The following is a 17,488-nucleotide window of genomic DNA, read 5'->3' as shown; positions in this document are numbered from 1 at the left end:
ATCCATCTGCATTTACAGAAAACCTGCAAAAATATCAGAAATGTCTTCATTAAAGTCTTCAGAAAAACAATACACAATCGATGTTTTCAGCGTAATGTAAACAGTAAAGTGCAAGAAGATACATGAGAATTTTAGAATAAAAGTGAAGAAGCGCTTTTTCGTTATGAATTCCATAGAGAAGCTGATGCCTTTTTGTCTGTTTATATATATTGGTACTGAGGCTGCTTTTCTGAAATAGTTCAATAAACAATCAGATATCATCTGTTGTCACAAAGAAGATTGGATCAAGATAGGAAAACTGAGATGTGCTTTAGAAGCAATAAATATTTCCCTTTCTAATAATATTTTAGGTCTTAAGGCCATTCCAGAGAAATCTCATTTAGCAACTGTTTCATTAAGAGGATATTTTTTTGTTCATCAATCTGCATGTTTTGACTTTAGACTGATTTCAATGTGAAGTGAAAAATATTTTTTTTCCTATGCAGTCGGGAATTTTTCCTTATCCTCTGTGAGGAACCATCATATTCTAGAATGCATTCTTGTACATTAAGCAGTACCAAAATTTGTGCTGTGTGTAGAATTAATAGCACCTAACTATAACCACCAAAAGGTTACTTTAGTTGAACCTATTCAGCTAAATTTCTACCTGGGTCAATTAAAAAAAATACTTCATTCAGAGGGTTGTTGTTAATGCACAAAATGCTAGACACCTAAATTAAAATGGAGCATATCAGCTCATGAGATGTCTTTGTCATCTTAGAGCGAACTTAACATCAAGATGATTGAAGAGATGAGTTTTATTCTGCATTTCTAAATTACAGCTTTATAAGAAAACGTTAAAAACTCTAAAGGGCTGCAGTAGGTTGGCCATAACCTGTATTAAGTGTATTAGATTTTTCTTGCAACAATGTGACTGCTTGTATATGTAATGATTTTGAACACCATTATTAGTAGTTGCTAAAACAGAATTATGGAATTATTTGAGAGGTGCTTCATGTTTAGAGCTTACGGATTTTGATAGGCATTTCATACTTAATAAGTTCACTTAGGAGCTGGAGGGTTTAGTGGTTTGTTTTTTCCCTATCCTCTTACGCTCCTGACCAAGTTGTGATTCCATGATTTCCTGTACAAAATGTACAGCTGTGTTTGTATCTTGGTAACATATGTTGTACCATGTCAGCCCTTGGCATCGTTTACTTCTTCAGCAAAAAAAGTGGTAATGGTTGACGTTTAGGCAAAAGAAGACCCATTTACATCAATTTTGTTGGGATATTTTGTTGCTCTTACATAGAAGATCCTGCTGTCTGATTTTGGTGAGTGAGGTAGATCATGCTTTTTAATATAACCAACAGCTACGAAGGGAAAATTGGCAAGTTCAGGCAGGTCCCAGCAGATCAGGAAGTGTTAAATTCTTTCCTCCAACTAAACGGATGTTATTGAACTGTGAGCATCTTGATAAAAATACTCATGTCCTTAGCCCACAAGACCTCAACTGACTGGTTGCACCTCATGGCTGCATTACGGAATTATGACCACTGTTCAGGCAAATAGTTCTCTGTGCAGTTTGCTCCTATTTTCAAAGTACTTACTTGACCGCTGTGGCAATCTTTGGAGGCAAAAGATGGGTGGTGGTGTCGGTTTTCTTTTCCAAATTACAAAGGAGGAACAGAATGAGATCCTAACCCTGTAACTTTTCATGGGGGGTGAAACAAAGGCTAGGGGGGAAAAACCTTGAATAGTATATTGAAATAATATTAGAATTAATTAAAATATTAATTGAGAAAGCAACATGAATTTTAGCTTGTGGTGGTTTATGAACATTTCGTGTTGCCTATAGCGTCCCAATTATCATTGAAAAACTGACAAAAATTACAGCGTGATTGTTTTTCCATACTTGCTCATGTAAATATAATTGTGTTTACTGATATAAAATAACAATTAAATAATATACACTGCATATTTTTTAAAAGCTAACACTATGCCTGTGGACCATATTTCTGTAGGATCTTCTGTTGCTGTAGTTTATGCTTTTGGTACTTCACTGAGCAATGTGGCTATTGGTCATGTTTATTCTCTCTAGGGAGAATCAGGAGCAATGGAGTGTATTGTTTTGTCAGGTTTTATTTGTTTCAGTTTTTATAAAATATACACAGTGATTCTATATTTATAAGCAAATTGAGGTTAGAGAAATGTATCTTTCACTTTAATCAAAAGATATTCTTAGTCCTTGTGAGGCTAGACTTTTTTTATTTTATTTTTGCATTTGGATGGCTGAGTGCCTTATAAAAGAAGAGTTGAGGTAATAAGTAATTAGTAGAAAAATAACAGTATCTTTGTTGTTTTAAAGATATTTCTTTAAGTATAATCACTGATCTTACATGCAGGTAAACGCCATACAAAGGAAACTCCTGTAAATAGAATTGAAGTTAAGAATTCTATCTTATTTAATATGATGTGTTTTGCTCTGCATGTTCTTTTAATTGTACGTTGCTAATATGTTCGCAAGAGTCATTGTGTAATAGGCTACAGTGTATTCTTCCATAGAATTTGTGTGGTTGTAAATGAAATGTAAAAGCAGAAAATGTGTCCAACATGTTTTATCAAGTAGGACTTGTGTGTAGTTAATGTATGCAGCAGTTCGAGTACTATCGAATGTAAATGATGAGGTGATATTGATGAAAGGAGGGGATTGAGGTCTCGGGGGGCGCTGATGACGGATTGAACAGAAGCGGCCTTGCACCGCACGTAACTCAAGTCTGTCGTCTTCAACGCTCAAAGCCGTAATGGGAGGTGGCAGTCTGAAATGAGTTGCCACGGCAAAGAGTATTATTTTTGAAATGCTTTCACACAAATCACTAGGCCCTGCATACAACTTAGTTTCATGCTTTAATGTCATCAGGAGGCACAAATTGGTGTGTCTAATTGTTTGCCACCTGCCAGCAAAATGAGCTGCCAGCCAGCCAGACGGGTTTGATTGTCTGTCAGTTCTTCAATAGATTGAGAGTGACAACATCAAAAATTTCACTTCAAACTCTGAAGCTTTGAGCAGCTTTTCAGAGACCTCTTCCCCACAAGTGCTTCTGGACAACTGCTTTTTTCAATTAGTTTTCAATATATCACTGCCTTCTGTCTCATCTGTCTTAAGGTAGCTGTAATTACATTATGAGCTATATAAACAGATTTCTGGGACACTGGAGCCTGGATCCTCAAAGTTATGACATGTCTTTTAACGTCAGACTGAATTCCTTGAAAATGGCATCCAGGATGACATTTTTAGAAGCAAACACAAAGGGTTATTTCACCTAGATTTGCAACTAATGGAACATAAATCACCAATAATTCCTTTTTGCTTTCTCATCTTTTGTCTGACAAAAAATCAGTCCCTGTTATTGATTTTTAGGGTTTGGGGATTTCTTGTCTCTGTTTTTTTGTCAATTTGCATTTGTCCCACTAGATGCAACGTAGACCATTAATGTTTGTGAATTTATTTGTGATTCTGCGCAGTACTGCATTCTGAAGCTTACATTTGTTCCATTCTGCTTTTTTCTAGTGGAAAGTTTTTAGGGGGGTGCTATTATTGAAATTGAGAGTGCTCTTTGTTTTGTGTCTTATTTATTATTTTTTCAAAGTGAGGTAATTTACATATATTTTCTGTACTTAGCAGAATTATTTCAATAGGAAGGATGCTTGCATAAGCAGAAAATCTTGAGTTCCTGGAAATGAGAAGATCAGTTATTTTTGCTGCTATTAAATACCTTATTCCCTTTTAATCCATTATCACTTCATAAATTGGAATACTATGGGTTTGCATAGTTTAAATGCTCAATGAAGACTTTACAAGCATATTTTGAAACATTTTGAAGGACACGCTTTTGAAGTATTTTAGTCTTGGTTTTGGGTTTGTTTTTTTTTTTCCCTCCATAGAAGGTCCTTGGGGCCAGTTTTAAAGGTATTTATATGCTAGAAAAGGTGGACATCTTGTGAAATCTAATCAGGGCTGATACATGTCCTGCCAGCTAGTACAGAGAAAGGTGGTCTTCAAAAAGTGTGTTTAGATAAAAATCTATGTTTTATGAATTTAGGCTATATTTAGAAGGACTACTCAGAGTATCTATGCTTTTTACGAGAATAAACTTTTTTCTTTTTAAGGACTACTCAGAGTATCTATGCTTTTTAGAATAAGCATAAAAGTTTATTTTTAGAATAAACTTTTTTCTTTTTTTTCTTTTTTTTTACTGATTGACTAAGTGGGAAAAAGACAAGAACTATGAGAGAAGATGCACTGAAGGCTCAAATAGAGAGGTTCAATATTTGTCTTTTTATTGCCCACCTTTGGGAGATGATTGATATACACTCGGCTACACAGTCATTTAAATAAAATAGATAAAGTAGGAGATTATATTCCTGTTAGAGTCATTAGATCCTCCAAAAGATGATTGCTGAAAAATAGATTTGATTTTCCTGAAAACTTAATAAAAATGAGTTATGAATAAATATGTTTTAGTCTTCTCCCAACAGAAAATATTACTTTTTAAAGTTCATAATGAAAAATAATTGGAGAAAACAGGGCACCTTTCCCTTGAATCAAGAAGGGACAGTTACAGGTGCTGTCTGTACTTAGTCATTGCATTCCCCATTACTTTGAGTATCACAGTAGTTTGAGAACATGTGAATGAAAAAACTAATCAGTAATGTGGGAATTAAGTGACTCATCTGGGATTCCAGTTCACTCTCAATAATTTTCCTGATCTTTGTGCAGTGGAGATTGTAGTCCAAAGGAAAGCCTTGAGAGCTCCTCTCTCTAGAATATCTTTTCTAAGGCAGCAGTTAAAATACACTCCAGAGAATGGGAGGTATTGTTTCAGATCCTGTTAGACAGAAAAGGGAGCTGAAGTTGCATTGTCTGTATTCCTAGAGAGTGTCTTAGCCACTTGTTTACTAAATAAAATGGGGGGCAAGGTGGAAGTGTACCTCCATCTCAGCTGTTCATTTAGAATGATTTCATCCCAAATTTATTAATATGTTCAAGTCAACCAAAATTGGGTATATTAACCCTCAATTTTTTTCATCTAGCTGTAATCATATTGCTTGTCTGTCATTTAGCGATCTGTACACAGGTAACTCTTTCAAAACTCTTCTTACAACCTGTGTGATGTGTATCTTTTCATATTCGTATGCATGGAACTATAGCTATATTTCAACTGAAGCTTTATGTATGTTTTATCAGGAGAAACCTACTCTCTACTCTTTAATATGATTCACTGGACATACAGCTGAAAGTTATACTGGATTTTTGTCTTACTTTTTTACCCCAATAGGCCACTGTAAAATCACTATTAAAGCTGTTTTGCGGCTTTTTAGCTCTTGCTATTTTGGATTTTTTTGCATCACAGATGCAGGATTAGGTTCCTCACCCATCCCCAGTCTATACCTCATGCTGTTTGTTTCTTTCTTTTTTTCTTTATTCGATTATGTTTCTGGCATTTAATACGTGACATTTTCACTTATACTCCATTCACATTCTTCAAACTCATTAAATTTCCAGTATTTCCAATTTCTCTGTTCAGCCAAGACCATTCATCTTTCTTGATAGTTAGCTTTTTAATATCTTACATTTTTTCCTTGTTTCTTGTCAATATTTTAGATCATTATAGATGCTTCAGCTAATTTATCCTGAATGCAAAGGAGATACTAGTGACTGCGAATTTCATTGGGGGTAAATACTCACTCTCTTGCTTTATCTGAAAGCAAAGATCAATGATCTTCATGTCCTTGTCCTTAAACCACACCCGAGATGATTCCCTTTCTTCTACTTAGAAACAAGAAATTTGTGTTTAGGAGACGAGGATCATTTTATGTGCTTTAAGATTTGAGTATTTTGATGAATGTATGGTATCAAAAGATTGAAAGAATCCATAGTAACTGGACAATCAGCACTAAGGTTTCATTTGCATAAGTCTCAAAGATTATATACTTGTGAGCCTTCCATGTCTCTTCAGTATACCTCACATTTTTTTTATCCAGGTTTTCTTCTCCATGACTGTCAACTCTGAGTTTCCTCCTTGATCTCAGTCGAATCTTATATTAATGCAGTCAGCCTAACAGAAGGTTGTCTTAAGTAGGATTCAAAATGTGTTATTAGTACATACTAACAATTGCTTGTTACGAACTCAAATCACAATCTGGGGCTGTTATCAGAAAGAACAGTGAGTAATCAGCAATACTTGTTTCATAAAGGACTGGACATGTACGTAGGTATGGAGAATATGAATAACTTTCAGAGAAGAAATACTAAGCTTTCTTTTCAGAGATTAAATTAATCTAACTGTAGGAACAAGGTAAAATGTAATATAGCAGACAAATTGTCCCCCATTTCTACCGTGATTCCTTCTGAAACGTCTGGCAGAAGTTGCTGTTTGACACAGAGTACTTCTTTGAAAAATCTGCCTGTCTGTACTGCATTTTGAAGAGCACTTCTTGAAAATGCTCATGCTTTCTGCTATTGTGGGGGAGGAAGGGAGGAGCAAGAATATTAATTCAGCCTTAAGAGGTTTCACATATCCCAGAAGAGTATAAAGTGATTCTAATTTAATTGCTGCTGCTCAGATAGGTAGCACAAGACATCCAGTATTGGAGGCTTATCTCTGACCTCTTGATTGACCAGAGTGATTAGGTTGGAAGGCCTTTAGATTTTAAAATGGAGAAGAGGTACAGAAAGATGATCACAAAGAAAGAGAGAGAAAATATAATGCTGCATAACCTGATTTGTCTGTCACCAGCACTGGGTAGCTAACTTTTTAAGGAAAGTTAATTTGAGAAAGTATTTTTTTTTATTTCCATTTTCTCTTTTTGCAGTTTAACACGTTGATGGTATTATTTTCTATCTAGTTATTTCATGCAAATTACTAAAACGCAGAAGAATCCTGTAGCCATTCGCAGAGATTATTTAATGAACCAGCAATGCACGAGTGGTGTGCAGGTTGAACCAACAACACTCATCTTAAACATGATGCAAATTCCGATGACTTCAGGCTTAGATTTACTATTTGAAAAGGACACTCATTGAGCAACAAAATAGTGATTAGTAGTCACAATTCTTTTTAGAATTGTAAACTACCTGATGAACAGAGAAATAAAATCAGCTGCTACTGAGCAGCAGCTACTGCTAAGCTTTTGTTGACTAAATCATTGAGGATCATTTGGGACCATGACGATGTGAATCAGAAAAATGTGGACCACTTTGGAACATTTTGGAAGTCTGAAATATGTTGTAGAAAACAAGGCCTAAAATGCAATGACAGAAGTGTATATAACCTTTTCTTCTAGTCTGTAGATTTCTCTTCCTCCATGAAAGAAATAGTTGAATGTGCTGTTGGAGTGGTTTGATTGGTTAAAAGAAGGTTTTTTTTCACTTGAGAGCGGTCAGTCATCCTTTTTCACCTTTCTTGTTCTTCTGTTCCTCTGATTGTTTTGCACATTTTTGACCACTCTGTTGTGTTGTTCATATAGTTTTTCAGTCTCCTTCATCTGCATGTCATTCTGTATTCACTCGCTGTATTTTGTTTTGTCAGTAGGAATGAGACATTTTGACAAGGTCACCATGTATGACATGTCAGAAAGCTGCATTTGCTTTCAGTCTGGGATGATAATGTCTCACTGATTTTGCCTGATCTTATGGTAGAGATGTTTCTCTTGATGTTTCTTGATAATTTGTAATTTAATAACACCTGACCTGTCTTAATGTCCTGATTGAGACCTACAAAAGAATGTCAACCATATGTAGAGCATTAATATTTGTGGGATCTGGGCAGGATTGTTCTTTCTTGCTATGGGAGCTGATTTTCAGTCTTAAACTACACTCTTAAGAAGAATCTTTGCCTTTATAGGAGGCCAGTACATTTGGGGGTTGGACTAGATGACCTTTAAAGGTCCCTTCCAACCCAAACTATTCTATGATTCTGTTACGTCTGAGGAGCAAAGTTGACATACGTGGTCTTTGCTATGGAAAGTTAGGTGATCTTTTGGATACTCTGAATGACCACTGAGCGGTCTGAAGGTAAGGAGGAAGATCTTGAATTTGGCTTAATCTTCTTTGGAAAAGTAGCAGGAAAGTAGGAAATTCTTTTGCAGCAATTGTATCAGCAATTTAGCAGATACCAATACCAGACCTTATAGGAGGGAAAAAAAAATATTTAAAATAAAACCCAAAACAAAACAGATCTCACTCACTCACACTCTGTCTCACGTTTGCAAGCACTAGAATGGGTGTGTGTCTAAGGAGTCTGTCCAGCAGTCAGGCACCCCCCATGCTTGTGCCCAGATGCCAGGTCCAGGATCTTCTGCAATGACATGGGGAGCATGGGATGCCAGCTGTCAAGTCTTCCTCACATCTCCTGGGTTCTTCATAGTTTGGCAACAATTTTCAGGTTTTGGATATGCCTTTTTTTACCCTTATGGAGCTGCCAACTGTCTCTCTGTCCTTCCCCACCTCTTTGAGTCATCACTGTTCACTGTTTTCGTCTCCAAGGTCTGGTTATCTTGTGAAGCTACACACATGCCTGTGGTCTTGATGACCTGATGTAATCTATGTGCCATTAGCATAGGCCAGCCTAAGATGTCTTTTCCTGCTGTGTCTTTCCTTCTTGTCTGTCCTCCTTCTTCCTCCTTCCTTCTTTCCTTCTTTTCCTTCTTGTGCCTCAAATATTCCCATTCACTCCTCATTCTCACCAATCTTAGCCTTTCTATTGCAGTTCTCTACAAAGATGCTGTAGCTAATGATAGTTTCCTTATGAAATTAATATAATCCAGGAGGTGCTCCCACTTAAGATACAAGTCCTAATTTCTTCTTGTGTTTCTATGGCACTACAGGGACTCTGCTCTTGAGTACTTATTCAGTATTCCTGAACAACCAGAACTCAAGTATTTGATTGAAGTATTAATTGAGCTAGAGATCTTTGTGTGTGGATAGGAGTTAATTTTAGGAAGTTTCATGGTGTTATGGAGCAGATTAATCTAACCCGTGTAGACCCAGCTTTATTCACCTGTAGCTGCTGCTATGTAAACATTTCATATCAGCAACAATTTTAAGAGGTTATTAGCTACAGACAAAAGCAATTATTTTAGGGTTATATATCTTAATCAATAGCTATTGCATTGTGCAAACTCATCTTCTAATGTAAATGGAAGGAGGCTGAAAACCATCAATATGGTTAGAATTACCTTTCTAATAGTACATGCTTCAGGGCAGTGGTAAAACTGTTGTTCAGAATGCAGAGACATCAACTGGCACTGTTACCCTCTAAAAAGAGTGAGAAAAAAATTGCTTATGGATCGTTTTGTACACTGTCATCATATAAGAGGAGATCACAAAAAATAACACTTGTATATAGTTCTCACAATGGCATCATCAATACAATTTGCATCACCAGTCTTTACAATCCAGGGAGACTGAGGATTTAGATATATATGAACAAACTGTATGACTGTAAAAAATTGTTCCGCACCTTTTGATCCATCATATGCCATTATTTTTACACAGAAGTATAACAAAATAATTACCGAAGGAAGTTCTAGAGCAAAATGTGGCCTTATTACCCTAAATAGTTGCATTTTCTTGCTCTTTTATTTGATCACAATGATTAATTTTAAAGAAAAGTGTATCTGCTTAACCAGAAAACATGTGTATGATGATGAAAATATATTTTTTAACATTTACAAATATGATTTGTTTCAAGTTTGTTTTTCACTCAGGTTTTCTACTGAAATAGACTTTTCAGGAGCAGTTTTTCATAGATAAACGGAAAAATGTAAATATAGTTGTCTGCACTATGACAGCTGTCCAGTGTTGAAAAAATATTAACTAAATGTCTCTGTAATATTTTCCTCCTTCTTCCCTTTTAACACATACAGCAAGTCTTTCAGTTCTGAGATTTGAAAAAAAGAGAGTGGTTTAAGATTAGGTGAGAATGTGTTTGTTTGAATGCCATGTTGTCTATATATATCTGATATTATGTCAGATTTTTTGTATGAAAGCCCTGTTCTCTTCTTAAAAGATTCAAATTCTCAAGACTGCTTTTTAAACCTTATTTTTAAATGGACGTGATATCAATATTGTGAAAGCAAATATTTACTGTGTTGCAGTTTAGGTGTTCATTTTCCATCATGTGCTGTTGATTTAAATGAGTATGAAAGTTTTCCAGAAGGCTGAGTGCAAAATTACGTTTGTTAGTCAACTATATTTGCAAGACCAGTATGTGCATTGTATTGAAGAATCAACTACTATATTCAAGTGTTCAGATGACTGGCAAAATAATTGTCATCTTAAATAACTTCAGTAAGGTCAACAAATTAACATACTCATTAAGACTGCACACGTATAGACTGCTAGTATGCTGGCATCATTTCCAACACTTAACATTTTCTTTGCGGATCTAGAACACGGGTGATAGCGGTGTTCACAACATATCAATGAAGTGGTGGGGTCTTTCCATTTTGTGGGCACTGAAAGACAAATTAAGTTTCTCAGAATCACATGAAGCTGCAGACAAAGGATAGGAGTATAGTTTTAGGGTCCGTTAACATAGTCTTACCCTATTTCAGAAAGGTTAAGAAAATTGACACTATTATGTGTTCCTCAGCAACTGCATTATAACATGGCATAATCCCTTCATAAACAAAAACTCTTGCTAACACTGTTTTGCAGTTTTAGTAAGCTTCCATTTCTTTTTCCACAGGAGCGTGGTTGTACCAGTAAAGAAACCCCCTCCAGGTAGTCTGGCTGTTACCACAGTTGGAGCTGCCACGGCTGGGAGTGGACTGCCACCTGGTAGTACACCTAATATATTTGCTGCAACAGGAGCTACACCAAAAAGTATGATTAATACAACAGGTATTGTCCTTAAATATTTTTGTGACCCTCATTTTTTCTTGTTTGTTTTTTGTTTTGTTACTTTTAGTGGTGTTCTGTTTTTTGATCATCTTTTTTGTTACTGTTTTTGTACTTCTAAAATAAAACCGGAAAGATTAAATATTGGCCTTTATTAGAGCCAGTGTTTTCTCTTGGTGTATGTTTATAATCTTTGATAGTGCACATTGGACTTGCACAGCCTTAAATAAATGAATAAATAGCCTTAATACTGTTTTATAAGCGTAGTTTAGAATTGAAATGAGCTAACTTCTCCAGTGCTCTGCAGTAGAGGATGTTTGTATGATATATACCAATTAATCCCTCCTTATGCGTCAAACAAAGTAAAGACAACTAGCTACTTAATAAATATATCGTAGATTGTGGAGGGTTAATATTTTGGGCAATTACTATTTGTCAATGAAAATGATGCTATGATTTTTGGAAGGTTTTTCAGTAAGAACCTATCTAATTTAACTGTAGTCCTGTCTTATCAGTAGTTGTTTATTGTGACCTATAGAAGGAGGACAAGACCTTTTTTAATTATTTATAATAGTAATAATGGGATCATCTATCGTGAAGGAGCCTGTTGACCATGGAGACTGTGGTTTCCATTCAGAAATTAATCCTTACTGAAAGCAACTGATGTTTACTTAAACTCCTTTGAAATATCTGGCTATGGTCTGTTTTCTTTCTAAACTAAGCAAAAGCACTTGAGAGAAGAGCTCTCTTCAAGGATATCACAACTTCAGTCAAGGGTTGAGAGAGTGAAAATCTCCCTGGGGTTGCAGAAAATGGAGGGGGAAGCTTTTGGCATCCTTCTGCTTCACGGAATAATATGAAGACACACTCATTTTTTTTTCTTTCCTTTTGCAGATTTACCTTTAATACCTGGTAATAGAACTTTGATTTTTCTAAGGATTAAAAAAAAAAATCATAAAATCTAATTATCCTGAGGCAGATGGGAGGAATGAATGCTCTGAATAATATTATCACTTCTATGAACAGTTCCATTTGTGTAGTCACTTCTGTTAATCTTGAACGGATTTCCTTTTAGGTACTCTTATGTCATGCAAAAAATATCCTACATTGGAAACCTTGTTTTCCAAATGATACTGAATAGTGTAAGCTTTTCAGTCTTCTCACTGATTAAAGATCTGAACTATTTTGGCTGGAATGTAGTAGTTTTTCTTTGTAAGTAATTGCATTTAAAAATCAGTCATTTCCCCGATACTGTTCTTAGTAGGGGACAGTATTGCAGATACCGTGGTACATTCACTGTGGATTAAAGGATGCTGCTTTTTGGTGGATCTTATAGCTGCTTTTTTTTTTAATGCAACTGTTTTTGTCTCCTAGTCTATGGATTAGCTTGACTAAAGGAAAAGTATTGATTCAATGGAATTTCAGCAAGTATCAGATTTAATTAGAACTATATGTGTACTGAACTTCTTTAGTGATCTTATTTGGTAAAGCCTTTTATGCCTGAATTCATCTGAATGAGCTTTATTGATGAATTCTCTTAAGAAATAATTTGAAAAGTCCTTCCCCTCCAACCTTTTTTAAAGATTTGAATATTATATCAACTTTTCAGAAATGCTAAACACATTAATGGCAGTAAAAAAAAGTAGTACTACATTGAAAACATATAAATATCTATTAGATTAAAATGCTCATTTTGCCATTTTTAATTAAGCTATGCCTACGGTAGTTAAAACAGTGATTATGTATGTCAGTTTTTGAGATACAGATATGAAGTATCCAGATACTTTCTGGTTTATATACTTGTAGTCTGTGAAATTATCTATGTTATTAATGATTTTGAAGTAGTGTATAGAATTTCATTGAGCAGCACTTTTTTTTTTTACTATGGTAAAAAAGAAACAGTATACAATTTTTTAGAAACACTAGATGTCCCCCCAAACCTGTTTACAGTTGTTTTTACAGTATGTCACAGATACTCTAGAAATACAGTTTTATCTTTGAGGTATATTCTGTGCTGGACTTGTGCGAAAGGTGTTTTTTTCAGTTATTCGTGGATTGCAGTCGGTGTTTACATTCCATCTGCCATCGCTGTCATAGTCGATGTCACTGTCACGATGTAATGAGATGTATGTTACTGAAGTCCTTTTAGTGCTTTGAATGTATCTTTTGGGAGACAGGTTTTCTTCCTTAATTTCTTTATGTAAGAAACTGGTTTTATAAGTTTTAGATTGGATTTCTGTAATTCATATCCTGATTCTCACGTCTATGTTAATCCAGTAGTTCTAGGTCTGTTTGACCTTCTCTTCAGGGAGCCTAGCTGGTTACACAACTTAGCAACCGCATTTTTAGACAACTACCTTAATGAAGAAAATTTGACTTTGGAAGGAAAAAGGAAGAAGCAATAAAAATGTTACCTATGTATATATGAATATAAATATGTAAATAATATAAATATGTAAATAATATAAATACATGCGTGCACGCACACACATGCACACATATATATGAAGCCTTAATCTTTTTTAAGCTACCCTATTCCCAGCTAAGTTGCTGTGATTCCTAGGTTGGGAGACATAGCCTACTTTATATTTTTGTGTTTCCTTCTCAGTGTGTTTGGGTACGTTTACCATTTGTATTTAGTCCAAGTCAGAACCCACAGCGTAAGCCACAATCCACCTCCCGCTCACATCGTTAAAACAGCAGACTAAATCAGTTCCTAGTCTAAATCCTGAACCTCACCAGCTACTCCAGTGTCAGCAAGCCCAGCAAATCCTGCTGCATTTTGACACTATTTTGAATGTAAATTTTCTTAAATGAGCCAGTCAAAATTCTGATCTTTACCTTAATTCTTTTATCAGTAAAAATTATTTAAAGGCAAATTAAAAAATCCTCCCTGCTGCCAGAGAATTTTTCACCATTATCAGCACTTGACCTCTACTTCACTGTCAGCTGGCTGCTTAAGCAGTTAAGAAACCATAAACGCTTTGTCGAGCTTTGCAGGAAACTGAAAAATAATATATACCTGTGTAATGCAAAGGACAGTGATATTTCAGCTGCTAAAACTGACCAGCAACAGGGAGTTACCAGTTATCATGTTAAAAAATTGGCACAATAATGCCGTTGATCTCTTAACTGGGGTTCTCCACCCCTCGTTGCAAACTTGGATAAATCTTGCCTGTCGCCCGCATCTCTGGTAGCATTGCAGTCCCTTAGGCTTTGAACTCCAACTACAAGACTGTTTGCTGCTACCTCTCTTGCAGTGACACGTTGCACAAGGGCTGTGCAGCAGAACAGGGACAGCATTTATCACAGTGCTCTCATTACTGTTCATGGCCACTCTGAGCCTTTGCTGGTTTGCTTCAGAGAGGCTGAACTCACAGTGCCGTTTCAGCAAACATGATAGATTGGCATTTAGAGTCTAAGTTTAGCCCTTAGCTCTGACCCAGATCACATAAAGTATAAATGTATGCTCTGTCTGCATCTTTTCTCTGGGCAGCTGTTCACAACCCATTGAAATGATACCCCCACTGCCCTCCCTACTTTTAAGATCTTAAAATTCCCCTTGACTTGAGGAAGGAAACAGAAAAAGTAAAATTAAAGTCTTAATACTCCTCAGACACTAGTTTCCCCCATTACTTCCTGAAGCAATATACATTTTCTATCTTCTCTGTCATTTTTTAATTTGCATTTTATTTTCTGCCTGTAGATGCAACTGGGCAGCCAAGAAGTGCGTGCATACATATATATATATATTTTAAAAAATAGTTAAACTTCTATTCTCCACTCAAGCTCATCTTAAATATACCTTTATTTTAGAAAAGAAAGATCTTGCTTTACAAGATGATGTAAAAATGTTTTCATCTTTGGAATATAATTTGGGAATAATGAAAATGAGGTAAGGATTTATTTTGCCTGATTTTCAATAGCTTTTTAAGCTTATTATTGTTATACTAGCAAAATAAGGTATTAATTTATATGATAGTCTTATGGAATGGTTTTAACTGTTTTAGAATAAATAACATTATTTCCTTACTTAAAAGTAGATGAATAAGACAAGGACTATATTAAAAGTCTCTAAAAGTTATGTTTCTTCAGACTGAATTAAGACCTGTATTTTTTGGGGGACAGGTGCAGTAGACTCAGGATCTTCTTCTTCCTCTTCGTCATCCAGCTTTGTGAATGGTGCTACCAGCAAAAATCTCCCAGCTGTCCAAACTGTTGCTCCAATGCCAGAGGATTCAGCTGAAAACATGAGGTATACAAGTTCTATCTTTTAATATTAATTATAATTTCTCCTCCCACAACAACTTCATACATACAAAATAGTATAAAAAGAAAAAAGTATATAAATATATTTTAGCGCATTTAATATGCATTACTGTAGCTATTAATGTAGTGCAATATGTATTTGAATACTTTTTTGGTACTAAAATACTTCACTGAAAAGTCTACTTCTAAGAACTATGCCAGACACTAAAACGTCATTAAATGTGATTTTTTAGTTGACTGGCTTTTTGCATTGCTCAATAATGATAGTAGGAATTGGAATGCAAGCACAACTTGGCAATGGAGCACTAGCAAGTGGAAAGAGAGACACAACCTCTTCTGCGCAAACAAAAGCCCTATTTAAACTGGAGAGGACAAAACCAGATGTATTCGTGCAGCTAACTAAATGGCGCACCAGGTCTGAGTTGGTGTTGCAAGAGACACATGCCATGGGATAGCTCATACCCCTCTTACACTGACTGGCAGCCAGGAAAATGCTCTCTAAAATTCCTGTTAAATATCTTCGTATAATAGGTTATTATTTTGTAAAGGTATTCAGTTGTGCTGCAGCACAATTCAAAGACAAATCTTTGACCTTTTCAAGGTGAACACCTGTCTGCCCTAAAAAGCTGACACAGGGTATACTAAGGAGTTACCAAGTGTCCCTTTGTTGGCCAGCCACTTCAAGGTATGGTTTTAAGACGACTGGAGTGGAGACAGCAACCAAGCTAGCTGTTCACGAGCTTACAAGCTTACAAGCTCATGAACAAGAAAATTTTATTCCCTAATGAACTAGAAAGGAAATAAACCTAAATCAAGGGCCTTAGGTAACCTGTAAAAAAAAGTATTGGTGCTTCAGGGATTTAACACACAGTGCAAAAAATGCCTTTTTTTGCTGGTCCTATCTGAAGTGTGCAGGTGAGTGGTGCAGGTGGAATCACAGCAATGGGTGCGGGCCCAGGCTGAAAGCGTGAGGGCTGTTGGCTCCGCAAAAGGTGCAAATGATCAAGGGGAGAATGACCATTTGTATGGTGTTATTTATTGCTTGACAGTGTTACAAGGCAAGTTAATAAAATTGTGGCATAATTAAACCACTCCTTTTGCTTCTTGTCTTCTTCATATGTTAGGACAGTGCTTCACTGAGGGTGAAATCTTTTTTAAAATTCAGATACTGAAGTATGATAAAATTAAACTGGATCGTTAATCAGTTTATTTTTCAGTAATTTTTAACCAATGCAATGTTCTTGTTTTTTCACAAGCATTTTGAAAGTTTTTGTCCTGGAGTCAAAGAAACACTTCAGTTGCAAAATCTAGAATTCAGATTTTGAACTCAGAATTTGAACTCGGAAGTAGTTGTACTCTGAGTAGTAACTGAAATTAGTGACTGAAAAAACTTATGTGGAGCACGATGTCAGAAATGTAGATAAATTGAAATCTAATCAACCCAAGAAATGTCTTTTGGGCTTTTTTCCCTTTTCTCCCCACCCCCCCCAAGAAACAACTAAAACTTTGTTTTGATAAAGGATAATTTTTGGTTTTCTCACTTTGGATTCATTGTGCTTCAGCTTTTATGAGATTAAAAATCAGAGTTGTTTGTGGGGTCAGAGAGCATGAAGTGAAAGCTGACTTATCTAAGCCTTCCCTTGTAGCAGCTGCGTAGGAAAAGAGCTGCTTATGGCTGTAGACTAAGCACAGGAAAGTGAGCAGGAGAATGATTTTGGACTTTTAGACATTTAATGGTCTTGATCTGGAGGTAGAGGTTTGGCCTGGAATGAGGTTGGGAAGGTAGCATACTTGGGACTGGGACAGTGTGTGCCCCCACCTCTCTTTGCACTTTCTTGTGACCAATTCAAGCAATAGGTAGTAAGAACTGTCCACAGGATTATTTGGTCTTTTTGCTCACAGTTTTAAAAGTATTTCTTTTAATCTGATGTTGCTACTGTGCTTTCAATCTTTCCTGTCCCAGTTTATCACCTTTATGTATAGAGAAATTATATATACATACATTATATATATAATTTATTTTCTGATGTGTGTTGCCTTTAATCTGCAAAATAAATAATCTTGAATTTAGAAGCTGTTAAGAGTTTATTTGCCTTGAATGTCCAGAAATGGAGAGGAAAAAACACAATATTCATTCTTTATAAAAAACCCTTAAAATCTCTTAGTTCAGTCATGAAAACTAGTTACAATAATCTCCACAGGGAGTTCCCTAATGATTGCAGGCTGCATTATATGGAGGTATTCCCTGGAGGTATTTAAAAGACGAGTAGATGAGGCACTTAGGGACATGGTTTAGTGGGTGGTGGTGTTGGGTCGACGGTTGGACTCGACGAT

At 35.8% G+C, this 17,488-nt stretch overlaps 1 protein-coding gene across 1 annotated transcript in view; it reads left to right on the top strand.

Moving 5' to 3' along the window:
* The window catches only part of NBEA (neurobeachin), a 437,354-nt gene that overhangs the window by 122,893 nt on the left and 296,973 nt on the right, over positions 1 to 17,488 (top strand). The window contains exons 31-32 of the mRNA XM_009290267.2: positions 10,734 to 10,888; positions 15,014 to 15,140. Of these exons, the coding sequence (XP_009288542.1) occupies positions 10,734 to 10,888; positions 15,014 to 15,140 (282 nt within the window). The remainder of the gene's footprint in view (positions 1 to 10,733; positions 10,889 to 15,013; positions 15,141 to 17,488) is intronic.

The sequence above is a fragment of the Aptenodytes forsteri genome, unplaced genomic scaffold (assembly GCF_000699145.1).
Source record: "Aptenodytes forsteri isolate BGI_AS27 unplaced genomic scaffold, ASM69914v1 Scaffold155, whole genome shotgun sequence".
Classification (NCBI taxonomy): domain Eukaryota; kingdom Metazoa; phylum Chordata; class Aves; order Sphenisciformes; family Spheniscidae; genus Aptenodytes; species Aptenodytes forsteri.
This window is presented reverse-complemented; position numbering and strand designations above follow the sequence as displayed.